Below are 27,670 nucleotides of genomic sequence, written 5' to 3'. Positions count from 1 at the left end.
ATCGATGTTGAATGGGTTTAAGCGAAGCGTCTTGGTGTGCCGTTAAAGAGCGTGAGATACAGAGCGAGATTTTACGCCCCGTCAGCATGACTGGCTGTCTGTGTTGGGTGATTCATCTTTTCCATATGAGCATCCTCATGTACAGTTTTGTGTGTGTGTGTGTGTGTGTGTGTGTGTGTGTGTGTGTGTGTGTGTGTGTGTGTGTGTGTGTGTGTGTGTGTGTGTGTGTGTGTGTGTGTGTGTGTGTGTGTGTGTGTGTGTGTCTTTAACGGGACATTAAGTTATATATTGTTGCTGTCAAATGAAATCCGAGTGTCTCCAAAAAGACAGGAAAGCTGTTAGATTTTCAGAGGAAGCGGTCGTGTTTTCTGCTCGATGACAGTGCATTTTGAAAATGTCAAGAGGGATTTGAAAGAGGACTAAGAAGAACTTGATACATCACTTGGCGTAAAGACATTTTTATTGATGCTATGGGATTTTTTAATAGCATCAACTTGATGACTGTAATCCCTGGGTTATGATCGAGGAACTATCAGCACTGACAGGTTTATGACTCAGTTTACAGAGGCCTGTTTGTGTTTACATAAATTCATCACTAAGAATGCAGACCTATTATTACAATGACGATGACTAAACTAAAGCGGTGGATAGAAGTGGGCACCACTTTCTAATAAAGCATACTTTATACAGTTTAACTAATGGATTTACTGATGGCTGCTGAATGATTTAGCATCGCTTTATGAATCTGTAATCATATCTCAGCTGATATTCAACTGTAGGGCTGATACAATATTGATATTTAAGATTTGAAAAATACATATGGGTCAACATGTGTTTATTTATTTGACTTATTTACTAACCGTTTTGATCAGGATCTCTTAAACTTGTTTTTAAAATAAGTGGTTATAAAACTGTATATCATCCCAATATTGGCCCAATACAAGCCTGCCATCTGCCTGTTATTTCAGCCCACTATAGGACCATTTTAAGCTTACATAGTGTCCTGGTCTAGGCCCACTACCAGATCAAATATTTAATCCCAATAGGTCCACTGTTGGCTAATATTATCTTTCAATATCTGCCCACTACTCGCTAATATTTTGGCCCAATACAAGCTTGCTAAGCCTATTATTTCAGCCCACTATAGGCTCATTTTAAGCTTATACTGTATATTGTCCTGGTGTAGGCCCACTATCAGATACTATTTAATCCCAGTAGGTCCACTCTTGGCTAATATTCTTCAATATTCGACCACTGTCAGGTAATATATTGACCAAAAATAGACCTGCTATAGGCTAACAGATTTGCATAATCAAGGCCCATTATACGGGCTAATTTTTTTTGCCCAATGAAGGCCCATTATCAGCCAATTATTTCAGCCTGTTATCGTCTCACTATGAGCATATACAGTATATAGTCCAAATATTATCCCAATATTGACTATTTTCCCAATGTTGCCTCCATGGATAAAATACAGTCCCAGTATAGGCTGTTAGCTTGTCCCGTTATAGGCCCACTATCATTTAATGTGTCTGCCACATATTGGGTTATTGAGTCAAGGCACAACAGAACAGATGCTACTGACGCAAAACACAGAGATAATTGTTTTCCAAAATATATTTTTTTAGACAATTTTAATTGATTAAATGGAGCTATAGTGAATATTACTTTGCATTAATAAGTTGTACGCCTGAAGCACTGCACACAACTTAATAACAGTCCAATTTCGAAAGCAATCAATTCCAGGCACAGGTGAGGAACACTTTTTAACTTTGATTTGAAAGTAGTAAGGCTTTAACTGTCTACTCCTTGATTATAAGTAAAGAACTCTGGGGTTGCTTGGTTGTAAAATAATCAATTTGGCTGCAGCATCTTACATCTTTTTGTCTCTTTAATGTACTGTCCACATCCCTCCATTGGGCCGTGAACAGTTACCCTCCAAAAAAAGCTGCAGGGCATCTGGACCAGCCTCAAAGAATTCACAACACTCGTAATTGCAGGCAAAACGGCTTATTGGAAAACAAGGAACCCATGACATTTTATTAATGACTCACTAACATGTAAAACCACAGTCCTGATGAAGTCTTTAATAAGAGGTCATGACTCTTTCAGTTCATAATGAGCAATCAGATTTACTGTTATTAATGTTCATAAGTCATTAAAAAAGGTCACAATCTCTATTAGGTTCCTCGAGTTAACACTGCATGCATAGGGTTCTGGTTATGAACAGATGAGGTGTTTTACTTCTGGAAAACTGTGAGTCCCGTTGTTTCTGGCTCTGACGTGCCAAAAGGTCAAAGATCAGTAAGGTGTTTAATTCTAAAACATGATAATAAATGAACTCTAAGTATATGTGCTGAATATGTAAATATAAAATAACCACAGTATAAAGGATGCAATCTAAGGTGTCCTTTGAGTTCAGTCTTCAACCTATTAGGTGAATGCGAACACTTTGATGACTGTAAAGCAGCTAATAGAGGAAAAACTGAAAATCTTGACACTTTTATTTATAACATTGAGGGATGATTTCACTAAAATGGAATTACTACGGTGGCTGGGAAGTGCAAAGCAAAATTACAAAGTGTTTTTAAAAAATGTGAGACAAATTTACATTTTGAAAAACCTTTTTACATTTCATGAAACAAAATTACAAAACCAAAAACACTTACCAAGGACAAAACAAATTTACAAGATGTGAAACACTTTTACAATTGCTGAGACAAATTTACAAGAGGCAGAACACTTTTACCTGTCCCCAAACAAATTTACAAACGACAGAATCTTGACGGAAAGGGAATGTACCGCGACAAAACAAAACAAACAAAATGACCCCTCACTCGATCACTTCCGGGTCACTTCCGACATTTGGTATGGTCCCATTTTGTCAAGATTTTGTCGTTTGTAAATTTGTTTGGGGATTGTAAAAGTGTTTCACATCTTGTAAATTTGTAATTTGTAATTTAAATGTTAAAGTTTTTTGGTTTTGTAATTTTGTTTTCTAAAAATGTAAAAAGGTTTTTCAAAATGTAAATTTGTCTCACATTTGTAATTTTGCTTTGCACTTCCCAGCCACCGTAAATTATACCCAATGATAACCTTAGAGTTTGCATCAATTGGCACTCCTATCAGCCTCGTCTTATTTGAAAGCATATTAATCTAATTATATTCAACTAAGTGGTGCAGTGGTTAGTGCTGTTGCCTCACAACGAGAAGGTTCCTGGTTCTAATCCCTGCATGCAATGAATCTCTCAGGGTACTCCAGCTTCCACAGTCCAAAGACATGTTCGTTAGGTAAATTGGTGACTTTAGATTGCCCATAGGTGTGAGTGTGATTTTGTCTGGTTGTTTATCTCTGTATGTCAGGGTGTACCCCGTCGCTCACACAATGACAGCTGAGATCAGCTCCAAACCCCCTGTGACTCTGAACATGAAAGGGGGTTTAGATAATGGATGGTTGGTTGGATATTTAAGTGTCCATGAAGTCTTGCAGCTCTGTGCAGTTTTGCTCTTGTTTTGCATCTGATTGTGGAGATGAGACGTCTGGCCTTCAATACTCTGCTGCATGACGCTGTGCTGTCATCCTGACAGAGGTCAAATGTGTCTACATATAACTGATGAGCTGTGAGGGGAGGGGACACTATTTACCCATTTATTGTGAAGTCCAGACTCAACAGATGTGATACAAGTTTAACCTTCCTCCCCGGAGGGAGCAGGCCATAGCTTAGCTCGTCTAGATCGTCACTCTTTTCTCCTCGTCCTGCCTCCACATGTGAACAAAGAGTGCTGTATGTCCTATTGTTGAGCCTCGGACAGCCTGGGACGGATTTATCACCTCATTATAATAACAATAGTAATGTCAATTTACTGTTAAAGGTCTTTTTATATTCAACAATTAACCATGGCGTAATAATAATAATGCCCTTCCCTTCTATAATCTGAATTTAATGAATTCCGAAGAAGCAGCCTTTTCTCGCCTCAGCATCAACACCTCCACAGGCTGTATCCCTCACGTATAAGGTCATGAATAAAATCTTGCCTTTATTATAACAAAGTGTGACTTAGTAGAAAGTTGTAACTGCAAAGCCTTGGTCTAAAGCGGTGTTGTGATCCCACTTTTGTATCTTTACAGGAAGCCGTGTTTAAAAATGTCATCACAGCTGGATGAGGTCCCTCTGTGCTGGGAGCGATACTTTCATAACAGATCACAGGCCAGTAAATGGGGTTTAAAAAAGCCAAAAGGTTCAGTGCCTGATAATCACTGAGTCATAAATATTGATCAAAGAATCTTTTCATCCCACACAGATATATCACAGGCAGTTTATGCCGCACACAAAAGCCTATTTTAACTTTCTTATAAATGCCTCACCGCCTACATCTTTCTGTGTGTGTGTGTGTGTGTGTGTGTGTCTTAGGTATTCTGCGTACAGCTGTGCCCGACATGGACAGGGAGACCCAGGACCAGTACCTGGTGATACTTCAGGCCAAAGACATGGGGGGCCACTTGGGCGGATTATCCGGGACCACCACTGTCACTGTGAGGCTGTCTGACGTCAACGACAATCCTCCACGCTTCACTCAGAGTGAGTTACTCATGCAGACACCCACGGGAGGAGAATGAATACCAGCAATAGACGGAGAGCATGACTAAAGAGAAACAATGAATGCTGTGCTCTCTGTTTGAACACATCTGAAGAGTTTTTGTAAAACCTCCCACTCCACCCAAACCCCCCCCCCCCTCATTCACACAGCTCCAGCCTCTGAAAAACTAACAATGCATTAATGATGACAATGTTGAGAGGGTCATTTTGAGTGGTATGTATGTTCATAACAGTTCGTAAACAACAGCTCTTTTTGCACACTTAAGAAGTCGTGGGCGTGGCTGGTGTCATTTTGATTGACAGCTGCCTGGCTAATCTTTATATCAATGGTGACAATCGGTGTAGTGCAGCTTTTTACAGTGAAAACCATTTTAAACAATATATTATTATCATATATTTAAATCTGGATCAGAAGAGGGAGCCGAAGTTCTGACATCTGAAAATAATTACTTTTAATTTGTCACTAAGTGTTGACTTCCAAAACATTTGCTGTCCATATTGTTGTTAGCGTTTTGCATTCGCTGGCTGCATTATCTGAGAAGCCCCAATTTGTTCTCAAAGCTATGAATGAAAGCTAAGTGGAGGCTTTTTAGCATGAACTTGGCTTTATTGGTACAGAAATAAACTCCCCAAACTGACTCTCAACATTCACTGCCAAAAAACCATCATCAACAGCCGGCAGAAAACTCCTGCAGCTGCAAATAGAGGCCTGCAGATGATTCTTACATTGAGTGTGAATAGCAGTATTGCTGCCATGTGACTTGAAATCAACTCATTGTATTTGTCAGATCAAAAGACCATCCTGATTGCCAGACATTATTTCAAGAATCATTTTTAAAAGGCTTTGAGAAGACCAACTCTTATTTTTTTCAAATACATCATTCAATCATTTCCAGCACTTCAAAGTGACTGACTTCTCACCTGTACAGTGACAGATGTAGATCAGTAAGTATCATTAGTACATTTTGGACATTGTGCTTTCTAACACCATATTTCTTGGCTGCTTAGTCGTTGTTTAATGACTCTAATGCTATATCTTAAAGTTGTTCAAATCTCTGCCTCAGTTGTCACCCCAGTGAGCACCCCTAAATCTTGAACTCTGATGGGCGGGCCTTACGTTTGAACCAACTATTTGGGCTGTGTTACAACAGGCTGCTACTCGCTTCCTTTGCATTTCAATGAAGCCACTTTCATTTGTTAACACCTTGAAGTGTAACTTTGGACATGAACCTTCTTTTTGAGAAGTCAAAGAATTAAGCTAAAAACATTTAAACGTTAATAAAACATACAACGGTATATAACATATAACATATATGTTATACTTGTTGTTATTGGAGAAGATATGATGAGTGGGTTAAAAATATACTATTCATCCGTGTGTGTGTGTGTGTGTGTGTGTGTGTGTGTGTGTGTGTGTGTGTGTGTGTGTGTGTGTGTGTGTGTGTGTGTGTGTGTGTGTGTGTGTGTGTGTGTGTGGGGGCACTTCACACTTCAGTTAACTGCAGAAGACGGTGGGTCAGTACGGGCCCCCCAGTCCAAAAAAAGTCTGTCAGTTGTCGGTTATGGGTTATCTTGACCTACTTTAGAGACCCACTTTGTTCCAGACGATCTCTGTGTGTCTCCCTGGCACTGCAGCTGAGTGACAGCTGGCCTCAGTCATTAGCGGTACACTCTCTTTACGTATAAGCGTAGCTGTCTGAATGTATAAGTCTAGATCTTAAATATAAGACACTCACACTTTTTCAGATGTATTTCAAGGAATGAACCCGGTCTTGAATGTCGCACAATACAGTAAAGATTATATCAGACTGAAAACACTCAACTTAATCTGAAAGTTTACGGAAACACAAGAAAATATTTAAAGTGCAACTAATTTCTAAATAGTTTTAGAGGCTTTCTATGATGTACACAGGACCCTATCTCACATCTTAAAGGGGGGTATAGCATATTTTGGTTTCTAGTGGTTTTAAAATCTGAAAACTTCCTCGCCTTTTTAAGCATCTTGGAGCTTCAAATGAGTGGGCCTCATTACAACAATTCAGTCTGGATTTCAGTCCCTGTACAGCAGCAAAAGTCACTTTAAATTACAAAGTGGTGCTGTGTTAACTTTTCTGTACTCATATAATATAAAAAAATAAAAAAACTCATTTTAGCATAGCACAGGGCTTTTTGTTTGGCTCCAGGAGGCAGACGAGTCCTCAGACCTCTGTGACCTGCAGGTCCTGTCAGCAGCAGTCAGGCAGAGGAGACTCCTGCAGGGCTGCAAACTGCCTCATCAAACATTCAGCCATGGATTTCTCTCCTACTATTAGCTCACTGCTTTTCCAACTACAGACATACTTTCAGATTTTTGAGAAGTAATCCGACAGCACCTCTATTAAAACCAGCCTAATCTGCTTCCTAAATAAGTCGTTGATGACGTTTTAACTGAATTCACAGTTTTGGATCACGGAGGTATTTGAGTGCAGAGGAGAGACTGGAAAGGTCCTGTGTTGCTGTGTGGCTTATTCTGCTGAAAAATTAAATTAGACTCTAAATTTGGTCCAAATGAGTCATTTACATAACAGCTGCTGGTCGCCGCAAAGATTTTGTAATCAAGTGTGATTATTGTCCTAGTTGGACATTATACGGCACATCATTCTTTTAGTTATGAGCTGCTTGAAGGAGCCCTGTGCAGCACTGCTGGGACTTCTATTTTTATGGATATGGAGTGTCTTAGAGGACGATATTAATCAATTCTTCTTTTGTTATACCTCTAAAATTGGTAGGTACGTCCTTCATTATGTACAAAAGGACAAAAAAAAAAAGACAGTGAGTCATCCTGTGAATGAAAAGGGGAACCAAACAGCCTTGATGGCCTGTACTCTTGTCATCTTTTACTTAATGTCAGCCCTTTTCTGCTCTTTTTCATCTAAGCAAAAGCGCCATCTCTAAAATAATTGCTGACCTTATTCTCATTAAAGTGAAGAGAGCAAAAGCTGGGAAATAAAGCCTAAATTACACTTCTTTTTATATTTTGAGAGTGGCTGTGGAAAAGCACACTTACTGAACAATCAAAGTATTATCAAATTGAAATTAAAATAACGAGAGGAGTATTAAGTGTAAAAAAAACCCACGTATTGTTCTGGTTAATGGTTTGAAATAGTTGATCCTTTGATTAAGAATGTGCAATAGTAAGCATAAACCCTTATTCAGACTGATATCCTTGATGAGAATAATACATGCATTTAGTTATTGTTTCAAAACCAAAAAAGTCAGCTTCAGTTTTTCAATACCAACAAAGACCAGGTAGCCCTTCTCACTAATGATGTATATATTATTTTGGCTACAGACTTTCATAGACTTCCTGAAGAGGTCCAAATTTAGACTTTTAAATAATGATCTTACTTGCTGAAATGTTTCAGTTCATGTGTATTTTCCACGCAGAAACCTCAAGCACTAAGGAAATGAAGCCAATGCAAAAATGCCAAAAACTGCAGTTCCTTAAGTGGCCACTTGAGGCTGCCTCTAAAAGTGAGACAATCCCCATTAGGCCCAATATTAAAATACAAGACTAAACTGCAGAATTAAACATGATCAAAGCCTGGTACATAAACTGTTTTGTCTCCATAGCTAATGTATTATTTATGACAACTGCATGAGAAGTGAGTTGTTTTGAACTCACATGTTTAATTAAGTCTTAGAGCTATGCATTATTAATGTTGTGGTCATGTTGAGTGACAGGTGGGCTGATTCTACACAGGTTGGTGCCTTTAAAGATTTGATCATACAAGTAAGAAAAATAATATGGCTTGCTGTGTGGTGTATTACACTGACTGTCAAAGAGGTGTGCTTTAGATTTTTTGTTCAGTGAATCTGTCAAATTGTTTCATTAACTTGTTAGTACTAATCATAGGTATTAGTGTCTGGCTTATTAGCTTGTTCAGTGTTTCACATGCATTGATTTATTTATAGCAGCCTTGGAGTCATTGCATTGGAGTCAGCATTGCAGTTGGCTTTTCCCTACGAGAAAGCAGCAGGCCGTTGTAATAGAGGACCGGTTATTTTGAGATACCTGGTTTCATGCTGTTCATCTGCAGCTTGCTCTCCTGAGGAAGAGGTGGGTGAGCAAGCAACAAACATAGCAAGTTGTTTTTTCCCCCACAAGTTTACTTAACCTTTAGGTGTTATGAATAGTCAACTTGGGCAATCTTCTAGCACTGATACAATCTTACTCACCAGCTAATCAATGAGCAGAGGGCACAGACTGTAAAGCTTTGATAACTTTGTGTTCGACAACCCCTCGCTCTCCTCTACTGCCCCTCTCTTGTCCAAACACTGTCACCCCTGGATCAAAAAACAACAGTGTTGTTGCGGCAAAAAAATGCAAACTCATGGCTTTAAAATAGTAGTTGACAAATGAGTGGCTGATGTCAAGGCTGCTACGTCCATTTATGTATTTAGTTCAAGGTATTTACAACTGACAGCAAACCAAAGTAGCTGCTAGCTGGCTGTCTGATACTGACATATTATTATTATTACCAGTTAAATAAACTCTTTGACACGGTGGGCCTCTTGTCAAGTTGGCACCATTTAAAGTCATATCAAATTATTTAATGTCAGTTGCTGGATGGATGTACAGAGAGCTATAATTGGATCATTTTGACAACCAAATAAAAAAATGTTTATCCTCAGGCTTTGTGCTGCAATTGCGTATATACAGTACTTTGTTTTTTTTATTTTTTTTGTGGGGGGGGGACATTTATTTGCAATCCACAAAGGAGTTAATGATACAGACATAGTCTAAAACTATGTGCATCATGTGTATGTGTGTTTGACTGAGCCATAACTCCAAGTTGGAGTATGAAAAACAAATTGAGCCAAATGGGCACCAGGGGTTTTCAAGTTTCCTAATAGCCTCCCTGAGCAGAGAGTCACAGTTGCTGTTCCAGCTCCAGCTGCTGACTGTGTGGATACAGGAGCCAAATCAGCAGCCAAACTGCAGTTACTTAGTTCCAGATGAGTTTTAAACACCAGCATGCACCTGTCCCTTTCACCTCACTCAGCATCTTTAACTCAAACCTCTCCCTCTGTAACGCTCGCCACACACACACCAGCCATGTCCTGTAAACATCGCTTTCACTTCAAGGCCAATTTATTTCTGAATAACTTTATGATACAGAAGCAGCTCAGAGTGCTGCACCAAAAAGTCACTCACTGGACAAAGAATAATAAATGATGTAACTTTATATAGAGAGATCCTGCAATACAGGGCTACATTAGAGAAAAGAAAATGAACACGAGTGTAAATACTGTGCCATGAACACAATGAATCAAACAGAATGACAGACCAAACGGGCAGAGATGATCAGAGAAGTGGTATGTCTACAACAACACTAGCTTCAACAGCCTGTTGTCCACACACGGATGTTTCACCATGAGATTTACTTTAATCTTGATATTTGACAGTCCGAGTTATAGAAATACAGTTATATAAACTTGATTATTATCCCCACATTTGTCCACAACCTTCCTGGTGATCATCTAAATGAGTGACACACCCCTTGCATACAAGTTGATGATTTCTCATTGATTTTTATGGTCTTGGTCTTGTCTCAGTCTCGCCCGGCCTTGGTGTGGTCTTGACTACAACACCTCACTGAACTAGAGAAGAAAGAAATTAAAGGGGCACTGCAACATGCAACTTCCAAATGATTAACAAGTACCAGCATTCATCCCTTTAACCGACTCTCTCTCTCTCTTTCTCTCTCTATGCAAGTTAACCAATTCCCTGGACATACACAACTTCATGTAAATCCTCTGTAAGATTTACACGTCCTGCAATAACATCAATATCCAGCTTGATCTTTAATTTGTCCTGATTAGGGAACTGCAGAAATAGTTATTTCCCACAGGTGTGATGTGACTCTACTGTCAAGAATCTAAACTGTGTGGTTTTACACTGGGCAACTCTTGTTAGCAGCTTCAAAAGACGCTAGTTAAGAATTTGATGGCACAGATTCAACTTTAATTAAATAGGCTTCTCTGTATGAGCTCATACGTTGAGGTCCACCACACACTGTGGTTTCCCTTTATTACCCACTGTAGAGGTGAAGCAGAGGGCCAGATTTGACTTGTCATTTTGTCTTTTACTGGCAGTCAGCTCAAAGTTGGCCATGCTTTAGTGACAGTGGAGAACTCTGCATTGTTTTTGTTCAGCCTTGCCTTGATGCCCCTGCCCCCCTCTGTCATACTTTGGGCCCCTTCTAGGGGTTCTACCCACGCAGTTTGGGGGTCACTACGCTAACAAAACTCTGACAAAAACTCTCACCATGTTGTTACATTTCACTCAGAGTGAATCTGTGCTTCAGAAAATGTAAATAAATAATAAAGGGACCACCTGGTGCTGTTAATCACTTTGTCTGATTGATAAAGTTTTATTGAACCAGTCAATCTGATGGTTGCTATTTTGCTGGCCTTACACAGTTTATAGTTTCCGACTAGTTTTATTACCAGACAGGAGCTTTAAGGAGCACATAAACATAACATAGCACAGTGCAGGTGGGTGCATAAAAAGAGCTGTCAGGCGCTGGACGGGCCCGTGATGAGTGACCACTGGCTTTAATGTCAAGATTGAACTAATGATGTCCTGGGGTTGAGGTTTGTTGCTCGAGTTGAACCCCTTTTCAAAGCTGCTGTTTTGGGCCGGGCTGCCCCGAGGACTGGACGCCTTTTTGGAGAGAGATTGTGATCTGTATGGGCGACGGGGATCTCTGAAGCTGCTTATTTTTTCTCTCTCTCTCTCTCTCTCTCTGCAGGTCGTGCTGATGACTCCCTGCATATATGTGTTTTATTGGTGTTAGCCCACACCCGCTGTTTGTGTGTCTCTTTTTTGTGTGTATCGGCAATTCTCAGCTTTCTTCCCTGTGTGTTCCTTCACACTCTAAACTCCCTTGTGCTTGCTCAAACACCTTCAAAGACAGCCAACCTGCCGCTCGACTCAATTACACACCCAGGCTTTTAAAGAAGACACCCCCAAATCCGGCCCCCCGCCTCTCCCCAAGGTCAACGCTGCTTATTCCCTTTTTTGCAAGAGGGGATTACAATGAAGCGTAGGAACCAGGTATTGGCTCTACATTATAACCTTAACAAGAGGAAAAAAACAGGTTCGGCTTTGTGCGCTCGTCTTTTCACAGCGTCCTAGAATTTCTTTAAATCCGAAACATGATTCCTGGAACTTCAGTGGGTTTGTTGTGTGTGCGGTTTTGAGTGCTGTCAGGGGATTTCATATGCCCGGCGGAGTGAAAAAAAGCAAAGGGGGAAAGTAGGCTACGGTGCATATTGTAGTTGGGTTTTTTTATTTTTGGTGACAAATGTGGGACATTTTCAGACACACATCGTTGGCAAACACAACGCTGTAACCACACTTTCCTTTGGGTCTCATTATCAAGTGGCATACTCTGTGCTCCAAATGTATTTGGACAGCAACATGTTTGATGTTTTAGCGCTCTGCAGTCCTGGGTGCACGAGACACTTTAATTTTATTTTCATCCGTTTCAAATAACTTTTTAAGGCTGGTGGCGCTTTTGGAACACTTTTAGGTGACAATTATATAGACACACAAAGTCATCGTTTTGAGCTGAAAATATTTGAAGTCTTCATCCCAGAAATATCTCTGGACTCTTGATATTTCCTGGCTGTTTTGAATTAATACTCACTGGAGTGCATATTTCTCAGTGGGCATGTTTTTTTATGAGAAAGTGTCAGATTGTACAACATTTTTGGTTCCCTTCACTCCCCTAAAGCTGGTAGTTAACAAGGCAGACGGATGGAAAAAAACAGTGCCTAAAGCGAGTTTCTATTATCGTCTAATTCCGCATCAACCCCCCTCGCCTGAATAAGTAAGCTCTTAATTATGATAATGTGGTGAGGAATACATGCTTGGCTAATTATCTGAGAGTAAACATGGGGCGCTTGGTATCCAATCACATCTCCAAATGATCATATTCCCGTTACAAAGCTACAGGAGAGGCAGAGTGGATGACTTTCTCCTCCTTTGGTAATCCACTGGGAAATTAAGACGGTGAGACTTTTTGAACGGCATCATGCAGCTTTGTAGCGTAGAGCCGTAATGTCGTCGTTTGGCTGGTGGGATATTTGGTACGCTTGTTTCCATGTAGTCATTTATTCAGACATGTTTACATGTTCCATGTTTACTGTAGCTGAATAATTTATGGGTGTGTGTGTGTACTGCACAGCTGAATTCTCTTCAGGATGAATTGTAAAACGAGGCAGGAGGGCAGGCGAGAAGAGTGCCTAAGAATAAGATGACCACTGAGTTTGATACAAAGAACAAGTGCTTTATTCTGAGCACGGTGGAAAAAGTGAATATCAGACAGGAAATCTAAGATGTCATGAGAATATATGAAGTATAAAACATGTACCCTACATTATCTTCAACTGAATACATCGTTAAGAAGCAGCGTTCACCTTTAACCATTTTCCATTTGTCGTCCTAACTTTTTACACACAGCACTGAAATTAAATACAAATATAACAACATAGTTTCAGCAATTTCTGCATTGACACCTGAAGAAGAGATAAAACACACAGTGAGGCCTGAAAAAAGAACGTGTCTTTAAAAAACTCAAATAAACGTGACCCACTTCTTCCTGTTGCATGAGAAGATCCCCAATCCTGCAAATGATCAGAAAATGAGCTGCTATATTCTAAACACAAGCACCTATAATCAGCTTATTATTACTTTTCTGGTTATTATGTGTGGGGTGCTGGTTTGGCTCAGGTGCCCCATGCACAGAGGCTACAGTCCTCGTTGCACTGGTCGCAGGTTCATCCTGACCCTGTTTGGTGCTTGTCATTCGCCCAGTCTCTCTCCCCTACGAGTTTCCTCTCTCTCTCTAAAGCTGTCCCGTCTTATAAAAGCCAAACAGCCCCGAAAATAATCTTAAAAAGAACAAGGATAAGCTCTTGAGTTTCTTGTTGTACAAGAAAAATAAAAGAAAGAATATCGACTGAATAATCATCTGTGCTGTGAGTGTAGTGTCAGTGAAAGGTCTTTTCTGTTACATGAAACTTACCACCCATTGTTCTAACCAACATGGCCTCTGGTTATTTTACAAAGTTTCTGGTCATTTGTTAGAAATGAAAGACTTCCAGACAAGACTTTGTTTTTGGTATTGCATCATTCAGCCCCCTTTTGCACTTACCACACGGATATCAGCAATTATATAGAAAAAACTCCCCAAAACACTTACAAAATCTGGTCCTGCACCTGTAAAAATCTGTGATTTTATGAAGAATCTATCATTAGAAATAAGAGTCATATGGGATTACAAGATATCACTTTACAAAAACAAAATATTTATACATATAAGATGCATTTTCCAGCTAACACTTTATAAAAAACTTACAACTGACATTAAGTGAACATCTTATAGCAGACTTAGAGCAGAGCAAAGAAATCAAATAATGTAAGGCCGTTCATACAACAACACATTACTTTATTTTATCATAACCCGTACTTTCTGTAACTCTTTTTTTGTCCACCTTATTGTCTACCTCTTTTTAAAGTTAAGCATTGGCATTCATTCTGGACCTTTAAAGAAATGCCTCAGAATAATCACACCTTGTCCAACATACCTTAGCCTGCCTCATCCAGTGCTTTCAACCACATCACACTTTGTCTTCATCAGGGACTGAGTTAACTTGTTTGTCATAAAGAAGTCTGGTTCGGCGTTTTTTAATTTATTAAATCAGCAGCTACTGAGCTCACAATAAATGTGTCATTTTGAAAGAACAAAGTTCATTCACAGATTTCCTCTTTACAAGCCTTCGAATAAGAAACAAGAAACATAAATTAAAGCTCCTATGATGGGAGACAGACTGAAATTAATACTGGTGCCTCTTTATAACCTAAAAAGTAAAATGAGACCATCAGTGACTAGAGTGATTGTTTCATAAAGTTATTTTTAATGTGTGAAATCACTGGCAGGGCGTTAGGTGTCAGACGAAGTGGTTAACATAACGCTGCAGAAACAGACTTTTAGTAATACAACGGACAGATACAAAACGCAAGGGTAGATTTTTTTGGGAAAAAAGCACGACTTACTTGTAAAGAACAGGATCAGCAAAGAGAGAAGAGGTTCTGGTTTGTTCAAAGAGGGCGCCAAAATCAACCCAAACAAAAGTTCCTCACAGGGATACATGTAGTTACATCTCTGCTATAAAATCTGCCCTTTGCTTTTCAAAACCCCTGAGTTTCTTTGTCCACATTGATACAGTCTATCTCCTTCCTACAAGTAGATCAAGCATTTTAAAAGAGTGCATTTTGTTAAGAGATACTGTTGTACACTCATGTATCCGCCCGCTGTACTTTTTAAAGCATGAAACGTAATTTCATGCACAAATCCAAATGAATAGATAATGAAAGAGAGATACGACCAGAAGTGCCATTGAAAACAGGAAGAGACTTCACAATTAAAGCATAAAGAGAATAATTAAAAACTCTCCCTTCCACATAATTCACTTCATGTACAAGACGATCCGGCCTTTAATCTTAATCCTCCAAATTAAAAAACTTCCCGCTGCAGTGTGAAATATCAGAAAGTGAAATGTCACTCTTCATATGCTTCTTCTGTGAAATGTCAACATTTGATGTGTGATCCGACCTGATCCCTGTGATCTCTACACCAGCTGTGTTCCTCCTTTATGGAGCCCCAAACGCATCTGTCAGCTGTCAAAAGGGCAAAACATTAACTCATCGCGCCGTGACACTCAGAGCCGCACTTTGTTATAGTTTAACTGCGCACACACAGACTCGCCAGACGCATCCCGAGACTCGTAACTCCTGAAGAACTTTGGTTTTGAGAAGCTACAACTCTCCCCGCTGACAGAGGCGCAGGTGCTGCTTCCTGGCTTTTTATGTGGTTTCCAAACAACCTTGGCTTGCCAACGGTGCCACATAAAGTGCAGAGGGAGCCATCACTCTCCCAGCGATTTGATGGATGGAGAGATAGATGGGCTGACAGATGACTACATAGGTTGCGGCAATAAGATCAGTGTCATTTTATTCAGCGGAAAGATGAAACAGAGAGAGAGAGAGAGAGGGGGGAGAAGCTCTGAGAGGGCTTCATCGTAAATATTACTAATTCATTTCCCTGGAGAGCGACGGCTGTAACAGAGAGAGTGTGTGAATGGAGAGGAAAGGACGAGGTGTGCGCTGGAGAATGGTTCCTTTTTCTGCTTGTGTGTCTATTCTTTGCTCAAAAGCGATATTTTTCCCTGGAAGAGAGAGAAAAAGGAGGAAGATGGAGCCGCCGAGAGAAGGTGCGATAAAGTCGTCAGAAGAGCGAGACAATGGAAGAAGCAAGAAGAGGGAGTGGGTGAGAGAACAACGAGGAGGAAAAAGCAAATAGGAGACAAGGAGACAAATGTAGAAGAAAGGGTGCGTGGGAGTGAATGAAACGGAGGGAGTCAGGAGGGATAATCAGGGTATTATGTCCTTTGGTGAGAATGAGGTGCAAAAAAAAAAAAAAAGAAAAGGAAAAAAGAAGAACAGACAATAAAGCGAGATGAGTGGGTGAGCCTAAAGGGTGCTAATAGATTGATGTGAGGACTTAACCTTGTGTGTGCTTAATTTATCTGTGACACAACCTTTTATTTGTGTGCATCTTTAGCAGTCTCCTCTACATGCATCTTGCCTCTGATTGGTGCACACGCACATCCGCTCACCCTTGCATGATCAGTCAGAGGTGAGGAAGCAGGGAGACTGAGAGGTGACAGACTTTGTCATCTCCTGTCAGGCCCAGAGTCACACACACACACACACACGCACACACACACACACACACACACACACACACACACACACACACACACTCACACACTCACACACACACACACACACTCACACACTCACACACACACACACACACTCACACACTCCCCGTCTCTCTCATCAATGTGTGCAATGTGTGCTCTTCACACGCCCGGTACCCTTGTGTCCCCTTATCACACTCTCTCCCATCTGTTCCTAATGCAACACCCTGAGCGCTCAGTCTTTTTTAGGCCGAGTGGCAGACGTACAGACACGGCCTGTGCAGAGACATCCTGCTTGTCATAATCTCAACATAAACTACTCTAGCTACTCTCAATGAGCATTCTCTAACGGTCGTTCCACTTCCTGGGGTTTGAATTAGCCATCGAGGATTATTCAAATACTCTTGCTACATTATTAATAACGGGTGATACAATATTCATGCTTAAAATATAATGTTAATATAACATGAGGCGAGAATTGTAAGCTGGCTTTTTGGTGTTTTTATAGTTCTTTCTTTGAACATAAATGGCACAGTCGCCTGCACACTACATCCAGGAGTAGATAACAGTCTATCTGATCTATTTGTAGTGACATAGAAACATACCTTTGATTATGATAATGTCTGATTATTTTGCAGATGTCTTTACTGTCCTTGAACAACAGGTTTTATAATCACAGAACACAACACGGTATGTAAGGCTCTTTAACCTGCTTTGTATCTGGGGTTAAGCTCCATATTTAAAATCAAGGTTCAATATTTAAGCTATCTCTTGAATTAAATTATAAAATGACCTTACTATATGGTCAGACATTAAGGAAACATGCTGTGTTGAGTTTTTGCTTCTCTGTCCCCAACGCAGCAGCCAGTATGTCCTCTTTCTAAGTTTAGATTCCAGTGTGAGAAGTTTTTCTTCCTGCACATAGACTACAACTCACTGCTAATATTCGTGTTGTTTAACTCGAGGAGGGAAAAATAATGTCGGTATTTCCAAGACAGAAAGCTCACAGCTGAATGATCGTCAGCCTGTGTTTGTTTACGACGCGCCAACGTTCTTTCTCCCAGGATGCAGCTGTGCTGACGTGTTGTCGGTTGTTTCACATAAAGTAACAAGCGCTTTTAAAAGTCAGTCACTTTAACGGTGTTATTGAATCTGGAATGTTAGTAGTTACTGGAAATAGTAGTGGTGTTACAGTAACACTTTAGTCCTAACACTGGTGACACGGAAGATGATTGTTTGCACCTTTAACTTAACATAATCAGGCAGTTGTCCTTACCTTAACAAAATACCTTTTTCAGTTACAGAGTAAGTTAGGGAGAGAGTAAGAGTAACCTTTAAACAAAGGAAAACACTCAATTGATTCAAAATGAGCTTAAAGCGCCTGTGAGGAACTTTCAGTTTGTGTCAATTTTGGCGCCCCCTGTGGTCAAAGATGTACCACTTATCTCTTTTTAACCTTTAAACATATCACTCTTTAAGGGCTGTTTCAGCAGCTGTATGTTCCCACTCCGTCTAAAGGCCCTGACACACCAAGCAGGTGGTGGTAGTCTGGAATCTTAGTTCCCAAAAGGGGAAACCGGGAGATGACGAGGAAGAACGCTGATAAATAAACCGTTGTTGTGATACAAGAAGAACATTTTCTCACCGCTGTCCTTCAACACTCATAATATAGGTACTTCTAATCAAGAATAATGTTTGATAAAAATTTGAAAATGTCACTGCCGTTGTCAGCCCTTGGTCTTTTATTAGTGGAACAAGAATAGAAGAGGCGCTTCCATTTTTCTTCTTGTGCACTGGCTCTCCTGTTTCACTTGGCTGAACAGCCAATCAGAGGGATTCCTACCCCGATTCAACATGTGGAATGAGCATTTAAAAGGCCAACTGGGGCCGACGGGTAACGACGGAGTTGGACACACCGCAAAAACTAGGTGTCCTTGGTGTGTCAGGGCCTTTACTCCTACCCCACACTAGTGGTTTTAGGCGTTGCAAATAACTTCATTGAAATAATCCTTCTCAATGCTGATGGTCTTGTTTGCTTTTGTAGGTCACATGGCAGCATCGGTGTTTATTTGAGGTGGTTTTATAACCAGTTAAAAACCCCTCATACGAGCTTTAAGTTGCCTCACCATCTGGATGGTGGAAGAGAGGACTAAGCAATGGGCTCTCCCTCCATTTATCGGAGCCCTACCTGTGTGTACTTCACTTCAGCCAGCACAGGTGGGCATGTTTTTCCTCCCACAGCTCGGTGGGATCTCTGTAGACATGACGGATTTCAACAGTGGTGTCACAGTACTGCAGGACACTTGAGAATCACAGAAGTTAAAAAAAGAAAGAACTGGTCTCCTAAAACTGTCTGTAGAAAGCGAGCAGCCACCAGTGTTTGCATCTCAATGTATCATTTGTTGTTACATCCTGTTTAGCAGTCACATCACATTCAATAACATCTAATGCATATTGAAAATAGCTTGTGTCCCCTTCAATAGGGCATCGATAATGAATTTAGCTAAATGGCATGACTAATGTGCATTTGAGGGGCCAGTAAATGGGCTCGTCAGAGTTAAAGGGACACACACACAGGCCAATCCAGTCCAACATGGCCACCCACGTCCTGTCCTCCCATCCAATGATCGCCACCCACACTGCTGACGTCCCCCTTTGTTTGGACTGGCACGATAAAAGAGGTGAAGCAGGCACTCTTTAGGATGCATGAAAGCAAAGTGAGTCCTGGGGGCAAGTTCAGCAAAGCATGAAGGAGGGAGGAGGGAGACGACATGATGGAGAGAGGGAGGGAGAGAGAGATGGAGGAATGAGAGAGCAAAGCTAATGGCTTTAACGGCAACAGCGATAATCAGGCGAGCTGAGAATCACTTCATCTCACACAGAGCTGAAGGGATGCTGGGAAATGGATGGAAGCATGTTTGCATTTAGATGCCATGATGCACACAGCTGGTCTGCTTTCTTTTGTACATGCAGGCCTTTTTATTTCTATTTTTATATTTAATCACAACAATCAGTGCATTACAATAAATGCTCAGTGCCTACTAAACCACAAGTGTCCTATTCTCAGGAGTTAATTGAAACTTTCAGCCCATCACAATCGAGGTGTGGCCCTATTTGTGCTCTGTACTGTATGGAGGATAAATTCAGCTCTGTTCTGTGATTAATAATGGATGTTTGTGGCTGTTTTCTTTATGTTTACAGACAACCCTTGGAGATGCATGCACTTGCTCTCTAAAACATATAGCCCCACATGTGAAATACATACAGTACATGAAAAATCTACGCGTGCATCCAGCTCTGGGGTTTCAGTCCTCGTATCACACTGCACAAATAAGCCAGCTGTTGCAGAGCCTTAGCCCTGGAGTCAATGAGGGCACAATGCTGAGCTCTACTTGGATAGATTCCTCTCGGCTTTTATCTCGCGTGGGTATGCATGCTGCTGCAGCCTACTAACTCTTTTGTGTGTGGTTTTGTGTGTGTGTGTGTGTGTGTGTGTGTGTGTCCAGCGGGAGTGTTGAAGTAGCAGGGTCAGTCGGCCTCGTGGGTAGTGCCTTTTTCTGTCCTCCTGCCTCTCTCGCTCTCTCTTGTTCGCCTCACGCACAAACAAGCGAAGGCTCGGCGCCGCCCTCGCAGCCAAAGCGAATTGGCGGCCCCTGTGAGTAATCTGCGGGCAGCGCTTTTCCCCCCTGATGAGCTTTTCTCCCACAATTCCAGCGCAGCAATAAGACCCTGTGAGGAGAGATTCTTCGTGCGGTAATCACCCTCTCCAGCAGACCTACATGCAGGCAATCCAGTCTTATGGATGCCCAAGAGGGTCTTAAATTCTCCACACTCAGAGACTTTTCCGTTCTTACATGTTTCCCCTTACCATTACAGAGAGAGAATACAGGAACATTTAAAACTTTATTAAACCCTCGCAAACAGGGTTGTTTCTGTGCCTCTTCCCGCTTTCTTATTCTCGTATGAAAGCTGTGGTTTCTGTAGAAATGAGGTGAATCCATCACCCTTTTCTCGCAACCCAGGAAAGGCAGGGGGACAGGGCGCAAAGAGACTGTCTCGACAATTTTTTTATTTTTCCGCGTTACTTTTTCATCTGACCTGGCAGTGTGCCCCCTCACGCAGAATAATACGAGCTAAAGCCATTCTCTTTCCGCCGAGCCATCAGTGAGCCATGGAGAGCCGGGGAGGAGGAAGTGATTTCCATGTTAATGGGAACCTTCCCGACAGCGACTAAACCCCCTTCTCTCTCTCCTTCCATCACTCCTTCCTCGCCTCCTCTCTGATTCATGCTTACCTACCTTTACCTGCTGTCGTTCTCCGAGCACTCAATCCTTTTTTTCTGTTGTCTTGCAACGTTACCTTTCACCTCTCAGTCTCTGTTTACTTCTCTGCTCTTCCTCTTTTCTTCCCCTTGCACTTGCTTTCTCTCTTTCTGTCGGGCTTGATGAATGGAGTCGCTGGACTGTGAGCAGCACATCCTCAGCGGGGTGTGGCGGGCCATTGCGAGCTGTCGCACATCACTGTGTGTTTGGGTGGTGGTTTTTTTTTTGTTGTTGTTGTTTTTTCTTTCACTTAGCCTGCCTCTCGTATACACGAGTGCAACTCCTGTTTCAGACTGAAACGAAAGTGGATCCTTGGGAAAAAGTTGGACAGAAGAACACTCTTTGAAAGTCTCTTAAAGTCCCTCATCCCCCTGTCACAGACGAACTACACTGATGTCCACTCGGCTGAACATGTAAAACCCCCACCTAACCCCCTCTGAGGATACAGCTGAACATGCTCCCTGAGACCTCGCCCGCCTCCTCCTGCTGCCCTCCCCGCACTCTTGACCCTTCTCTCCTCCAAACACAGCTGGAAATGGGCCAGCATGTCATCTTCCTCGAGACACACACTCAGCAGATCCATCCACTGTACTGTCTCTGTCAGAAAAGCTGCGGTGGGTAAACTGCTCTGCCGCGGGGGGTGCAAAATGAATCGCCTCAGCCTCTTCCCTCTCATCCCTTAAACATAAGAGATGGCTGGGCCGCGTTGAGTTTACAGCTTTCTTATCAGTCATAAATATTCCTCCACATATTGAGTAAACAGGTGATTATTCTGTGAGATGAGCGGGTGCTGAGTAAATTTGAGTGCTGACTTATCCAACTGGATTCAAGGGCTCGGCTCTTCTGCATGAAGTGTGTGTGTGGTGTACTTCATCCCACAAGTCCAGAGACATGAACGTTAGGTTTATTGGTCATTCTAAATTACTCACTCACTGTTTGTGCGTCACCCCCTGATTGACTGTTGACCTGTCCAGGGAGTACCCCACCTCTCGCCCAATGACAGCTGTGAGACTCCCCCCCCCCCCCCTCTCCATCCTAAACAGAACTAATAGGTAACATAAACTATATAAAACATGACTATAGTATAAGTGAAGTCCCTTTTTGGTTTCTGCAGAGGCATTTTTAAGGGCCTATGAAATTAGCGATCTATTCTTGACCTAACTTTAGATCAATCTTGAAGACGGGAAAGAGTCCTAGCTGAGGCGGGGTTTACATCTGCCTGTCAACCAACCCAGCCGCGGCCATCATGATTATGCAAATGTATGAAAAACTCTTCAGCAGAATGAAAAAAAAGAGATGAGTTATAAAAAATGTTGTTTTCAGGAAGGATCCTTTAATATCAGGCTGTAAACTTGTTTGTGTTGTGTGTTTCTGCTGTTTAAATGGCCATTTTAATATGGAACCTATGACTATGGGGATTCCTTGGCTATTGCAGCCTCTTTTCACCTTGCCCCTGGCTAAGCGCCCGGATTATGCGTTGCTTAAATAGCAATATGTACGTTTGTAGTTAGACACACCAAATCAACTTGCACCACGCGTTGCTTCACACAGCTAAAATAGGCCCATTGATAATAATATCACAAAATTAAAGTTGTTTTACGAGAATGCCCAAGGTGCCATTCTCCAAAGTAGACTCTGTTTCCTGCAGAGTCTTTGACAATTCCTGATATGTGTGACAATGTCATGCTGATGTGCCATAAGATTAAGTTTTCATTGATTTGTGAAAGCTGTCTCCTACTGAAGTAGAACTTCTTAGATGCTCCATGTTCCTCATTTCAGCGCAAGGGGCTGGCTGCTCTTCTGATACCCAAACAACACGCTAACCACAGCCTAAAATCACAACTTAATTCTTGTTAAATTACAACTTTCTTCCTCATAAAATGAAGACTTAATGCTCTCATTGCTAAGACTTTGTTTTTGAAATCTCAGATTTTTTCCTTCATCGTTTCCTAATACTCCCAACGTAGAATTGGGATGCTGAAATGGAACCTGCAAGGCCTTGTGGGAAACTGAGGCTCCCTGCTGCTTGAAATAGATTGCAGATAAGCGACCTGTCAGATGTAAATGACCAAAACTTTCATGTTTAGACATAAGGACTGTGAGAAAAGTTTGATTTCAGGGGAAAACAGTGTCAGACAGCAGTAAGAAACCAATACATTGTTTATAGTTGCTAGGAGGATTAAACAAAGTGCTCATAAACTCCTCATTGTTGGGGTGATGTGATGGAGGGGAAACGGTCACACTGTTGCTTCAATTGAACATGTTATGACTATGTTTTCTGTGTGAGTGGTGTTTTTCTCCGTTTGAAACTGTGCACCTGCGCTGTCATTGTTTTTCATCGACTGTACGACGGCTCCCGTGTGGTTTTTGGCAACGTTGTAACTGCTGCACTTGCAATTATGAGTTCAATTCTCACCAGGCTCATTTGGCCGCGGAGCATGAATGCAGAGTGCAAAGCTTTGCACAAAAACACGGCAGAGAGGGGAAGGCTTGATCCGGGCGTCATCTGTTACACATAAAACTGCTTCAAATACATCTATATACATTCATGCAAAACGCACAATTATTCATCACAGAGTGTGTGGATGTATATTCAAAGTGTCATCAACGTCTGACACCATTAAAGCTGATTTAAGATGTAAAACACCAGTTGGGCTTAATTCTCCTGCGTACAGCAACAACCAATTACCGTCTTATCTTTATATAATACACTGCACTTATTTTATGAAGATCTGATTAATGTAATCGGTGTAATCTCTCCATAATTCTGCAGTCACACATTTTCTTCTCCGTATTTAACAGATCATCTCCCTTTTTTATCTCACACGTCATTGGATCTTGTCTCAGAGTTAGTCTTACAGTGAGAAATTATATTTCCGAATCTTCACAGAGAATTGAGACGAGAGAGTGACCCATTCCTGGTTTGACTTTCATTTAGGGAAAAAAAAAAACATTTCATCAGCTTTCCTCGCTGAGTGAATGACTTCTCTATCTGTGCTGAAGGTGAGGAGCGGTCTGTAAGTGATGTTACTCGATAGGAGCAGCCAGCTGAATGGCCTTTATCCAGAGAAACTCAGGCACATTCGGTGGGAGGAGGGATATTAAATGATGAGATCATTATGAGATATGCAGGATGTGCAAAAATGAATTGATTTTCTTTTTTTTGCCTGTTCTTGTGTGGGATGATAAAGAAAACACAAACTCATTCGGCTAAAAACACACAGACCTCATGCAAAATTAAGAAGCTTCTTCGAGCTTTGCAGAAAAAAAAATTAAGCTTAAATTGCTCGTGTAGTTTCTCAGAAAATGAGCAGATTCATTCATTTAACTGCCACTTAGTCCTAACAAGCTTCATTATATTTTAGAGATATTCACAATGTTGTGTTACACTTCTCAACAGTCAGACAAGCTGAGAATAAATCAATTCAAGCACCACCTGTAAAGGTAAGCGGCTGCAGGTGGCATTGCTGAGTGTGTTGTTAGATGTAGGTGAGAAGAGGCTCTATTGTATGCAGAGTGAAACTACATGAACACACAAATGAGTCAAATGTGTTAAGACTTCACAGATTGTCATTAAATGTCTCCCTGTGCAGCCCTGTCCCCAGACATGAAGTTCGTTTACAACTATTTTGCAACACTAAATACGTCTAGGGGGAAACAGTATGCGGATATAATTACATTTCCCACACACACAATGAAGAAAAGCTGCTATTTAGTCAGACAACTCAAGTTTAAAATCGCTGTACGACATCCACATGTTTTGATAAGCAGAAATTAAGGATGTATGGGAAAATATCTGAGCCCTCTTCCTGTAACTTCAGGCTGCAGACGGATGCCATGTTGGTTGTGAGGCTGAAACAACGGGCCCAGTGCGATGCAGGGCAGCTGCAGCATCGACAGAGCAGAGGCAGCAATGATACATATTGCAGCATGAAGTCACATACACATGCAGCGCATATAAAATATCCATTTTGACAGCAGAAATAAACATGTTCACAGCCTGCTACAGAAAATTATTTTTTGTCTGAATACCTCATGTCTTCATAGACACACTGTACGGGGTAGGGGTTAGTTGGATGGGTGGGTGGGTGGGGTTAAAAAACAAATCTGTTTTGATTTGATAAAGGACAAGAGTTATTCATAATAAGGCGCATGCCTGATTGGCTGCTTGTCAGGAGGCCCCGCTCCAGATCTTTGCCTGTTAACAGGTTGACTGAAAGTTACCAATATGGTGAAAACCATCGTTGCGCTTCCGAAGTTTACACTCCTGAAACCAGTGATTTATGTCCCTGAAACTACGTCCACGAATGGTCTGGGAGAGTCTCACACTGTCTACTCCACCTGAACCGCCTCCTTTAATCTGCAGCGTAGAACATACATTGTGTTTCATTCACTCTTTCGACTGTCATCTTTGACCATAATCCAGCCAGAGATTACAAGGTCATCATCATGTAATAAGGACAGCAGTCAAGTCATCAAAAAGCTTCCTTTGTACCGACATAAGCTTCATGTTTCCTCCCTCAGTCCAAAGGCATGAAGGGTGGAACATTGATGACTTGATGTTGCCTGAATGTGTTAAATGTGTTTACCTTGTGGTAACAACGGCAGCTGTGATCGGCTCCAGACCTCCGCAGCCCTACAAAGGAGAAGTAGGAGCTATATAACGAAGATGACGTAGCTACCCAGGTTATTTCAATGTGTATTAAAAGGAGCTATTTACAGCACGCAGTCTCTTCATTTTAGTGAGTATTTTTAGTCCAAGGTTGAATTTCAGCTCAATTCCTAGGAGTGAATCTGAGTTGCCTGATAAATACCAGCTCTGATTGAATTTCCCAAACCCTCTGGCATTACATAATGTAGTCAATCAGTGTTAATCACTTTGCACAAACTAGCCTGCAAGAATATTCAATTTAGATCCTGTTTAATTCTTTTTAACTCCTCCACTCCAGTTCCTCCTTCTTAAAAACAACAAAAAAAAAAACTCTCAGTGTTGTCACAAATTGATGCTCCTTGTCTCTCGAGGAAAGTCCACGTCAGGTTTGCAGTTTGCCTTCGGCGATGTATATTAATAAAACCTGCTGAATTAGCCCGCTCTGCACCGGTACATTCTGATGGAAAATCCTTCATTTGAATCCTGAAACAGTTTGACTAATTTCATCAGGCTCTAATGCCGGGCTGTAGTTGCAAAGAGTAATAATGATTACCCGATAACCTAAACAATTAGGTAATAGGCAATAATTTCCAATAATTGTTATTTTCTAATTAAGTTTCACATCTTCAGAGCTCAAATAAGAGACGGAGGAAATGAAATGAAAAGAGAAACTAATTAAAACGGAGGTGGCTAATACCAGCATGCTTATCCTTTTATTTTCTCCATCCCTCTGTTTTTCTTGCTACGTATTAATATTTCATCTAAAGTTCAGTGCTTTCTGCTTCAATAGACAGTAAAATCACTGCTGGAAACATTGCTCTCAGTCCCATCTCTCTCTCTCTCTCTCTCTCTCTCTCTCTCTCTCACTCTCTCTTTCTCCTCCCTCTTTCACTCTCAGCCCCGCTTCGCTTTTCTATCAGTTTTTTCTTTTACATTCCTCTCTTTCTCTCACAATATCTCACAGGTGGAGGGCGAATGTCTGCAGCAATCGAAGCCAGTTTTTTCGCCAGACCCGATCTGCACTAACCCTCCGAGTAGTCAGCCATCCAGCCACTTGGTCGTTTTATCATTTTGCATGCTGCACTGGGAATCGATGTAAAGCTTTTTAGCCTCTTGATATCGTGAGAAGACTGAAGTTGGTGCTCGAGCCCTCTTCATAACCTCGCTGCTAGCAGACATCTAAGAATATTTCAATAAGGGGGATTAAAAAAGCTCCATTATCTAAGTTATGAGTGCTCTTCAGATTTAGTTATACTGCCCTTAAAGGAACCACCTGTGATTCAGGTTTGACGCTGGGTGGCTAATAGTTCAACATTGTTTAGCACTGTTTGCACTTAGGTACCTGAGTGTGCCCACGGCAGCATGCAAGTACAAGTATCCACAAGCTAATGGACTAATGGACACACACACACACACACACACACACACACACACACACACACACACTCAGGCATTTTCCTCCTACTCTATGCAGCATTAAAACAGAGCTCTGTAAGGGCTAATGGCCTATCTGTGCGCGCACGTTAAATGGCAACATGCAGTGTTTTATACGCCTGCCATGCACATCCACACGTTTTCATTATTAACTCCATTAGCACCCTGATAGAGGGCGTCACTGTTACTTTCACTCTCATTGCGTGCAGTCTAATTTAACCCCGTAGTGGCTTGGCAAGAATAAAAATTCTGTCTCAACAGCAAAAAGCTGCTGTTTTCATCTCTTCATTTGTGCCTTGGCTATCACCCCCTCGCTCCATCTCTTACATCCCCGGATGATTCCTCAAATCGCACTCTCCCCGTCTTGATCCTCCCTTTCCCGTCTCCCTGGCCTTTTCCCTTAAGCCCTCTTGAGTACAAGTGCCTGTGTGCAATGGACTCCCGCCCCTAAACGGATGCAGATTTTATTCAGGCTATTTTCAAAACCAGTGCTCGCGCTTTAGCCAGCTAGACATTTTTTTAATGACTCCCCTAACTGGATGCGTTCTACCACCAGCAGCTTCATGAGAAACATTCTGCCCCAGCCTCAGATAAAAATGTACCACAGTCACATAGCTTTAGTTTTTTTAATTTCCACACTTCAAACCTCGTCGCCTCCTTTACTCTCCGAATAATTTATATCACAGACCCGGTCCGCTCTTTTCTTCAAAAAGTAGTTCCCTCTGGGTTTTTTACTCTGTATATTTCTCTCTTGCCAATCTCTCTTTCCCTGTCATGTTGCATATATCATTTAACATTTATTTGTCCTTTACAGTCCTTACCTTTTCTTTCAGATCACATTCAGCCTC

At 41.4% G+C, this 27,670-nt stretch overlaps 1 protein-coding gene across 3 annotated transcripts in view; it reads left to right on the top strand.

Moving 5' to 3' along the window:
• LOC109998370 (uncharacterized) overlaps positions 1 to 27,670 on the top strand; it is a 194,860-nt gene that overhangs the window by 114,812 nt on the left and 52,378 nt on the right. For all 3 annotated transcript variants that reach the window (XM_065953755.1, XM_020653175.2, XM_065953754.1), the window contains one exon: positions 4,413 to 4,580. In XM_065953755.1, the coding sequence (XP_065809827.1) occupies positions 4,413 to 4,580 (168 nt within the window). The remainder of the gene's footprint in view (positions 1 to 4,412; positions 4,581 to 27,670) is intronic.

This window comes from Labrus bergylta, chromosome 4, assembly GCF_963930695.1.
Source record: "Labrus bergylta chromosome 4, fLabBer1.1, whole genome shotgun sequence".
NCBI lineage: Eukaryota > Metazoa > Chordata > Actinopteri > Labriformes > Labridae > Labrus > Labrus bergylta.
Note: the sequence above shows the minus strand (reverse complement) of the source record. Positions and strands in the feature narration are given on the sequence as shown.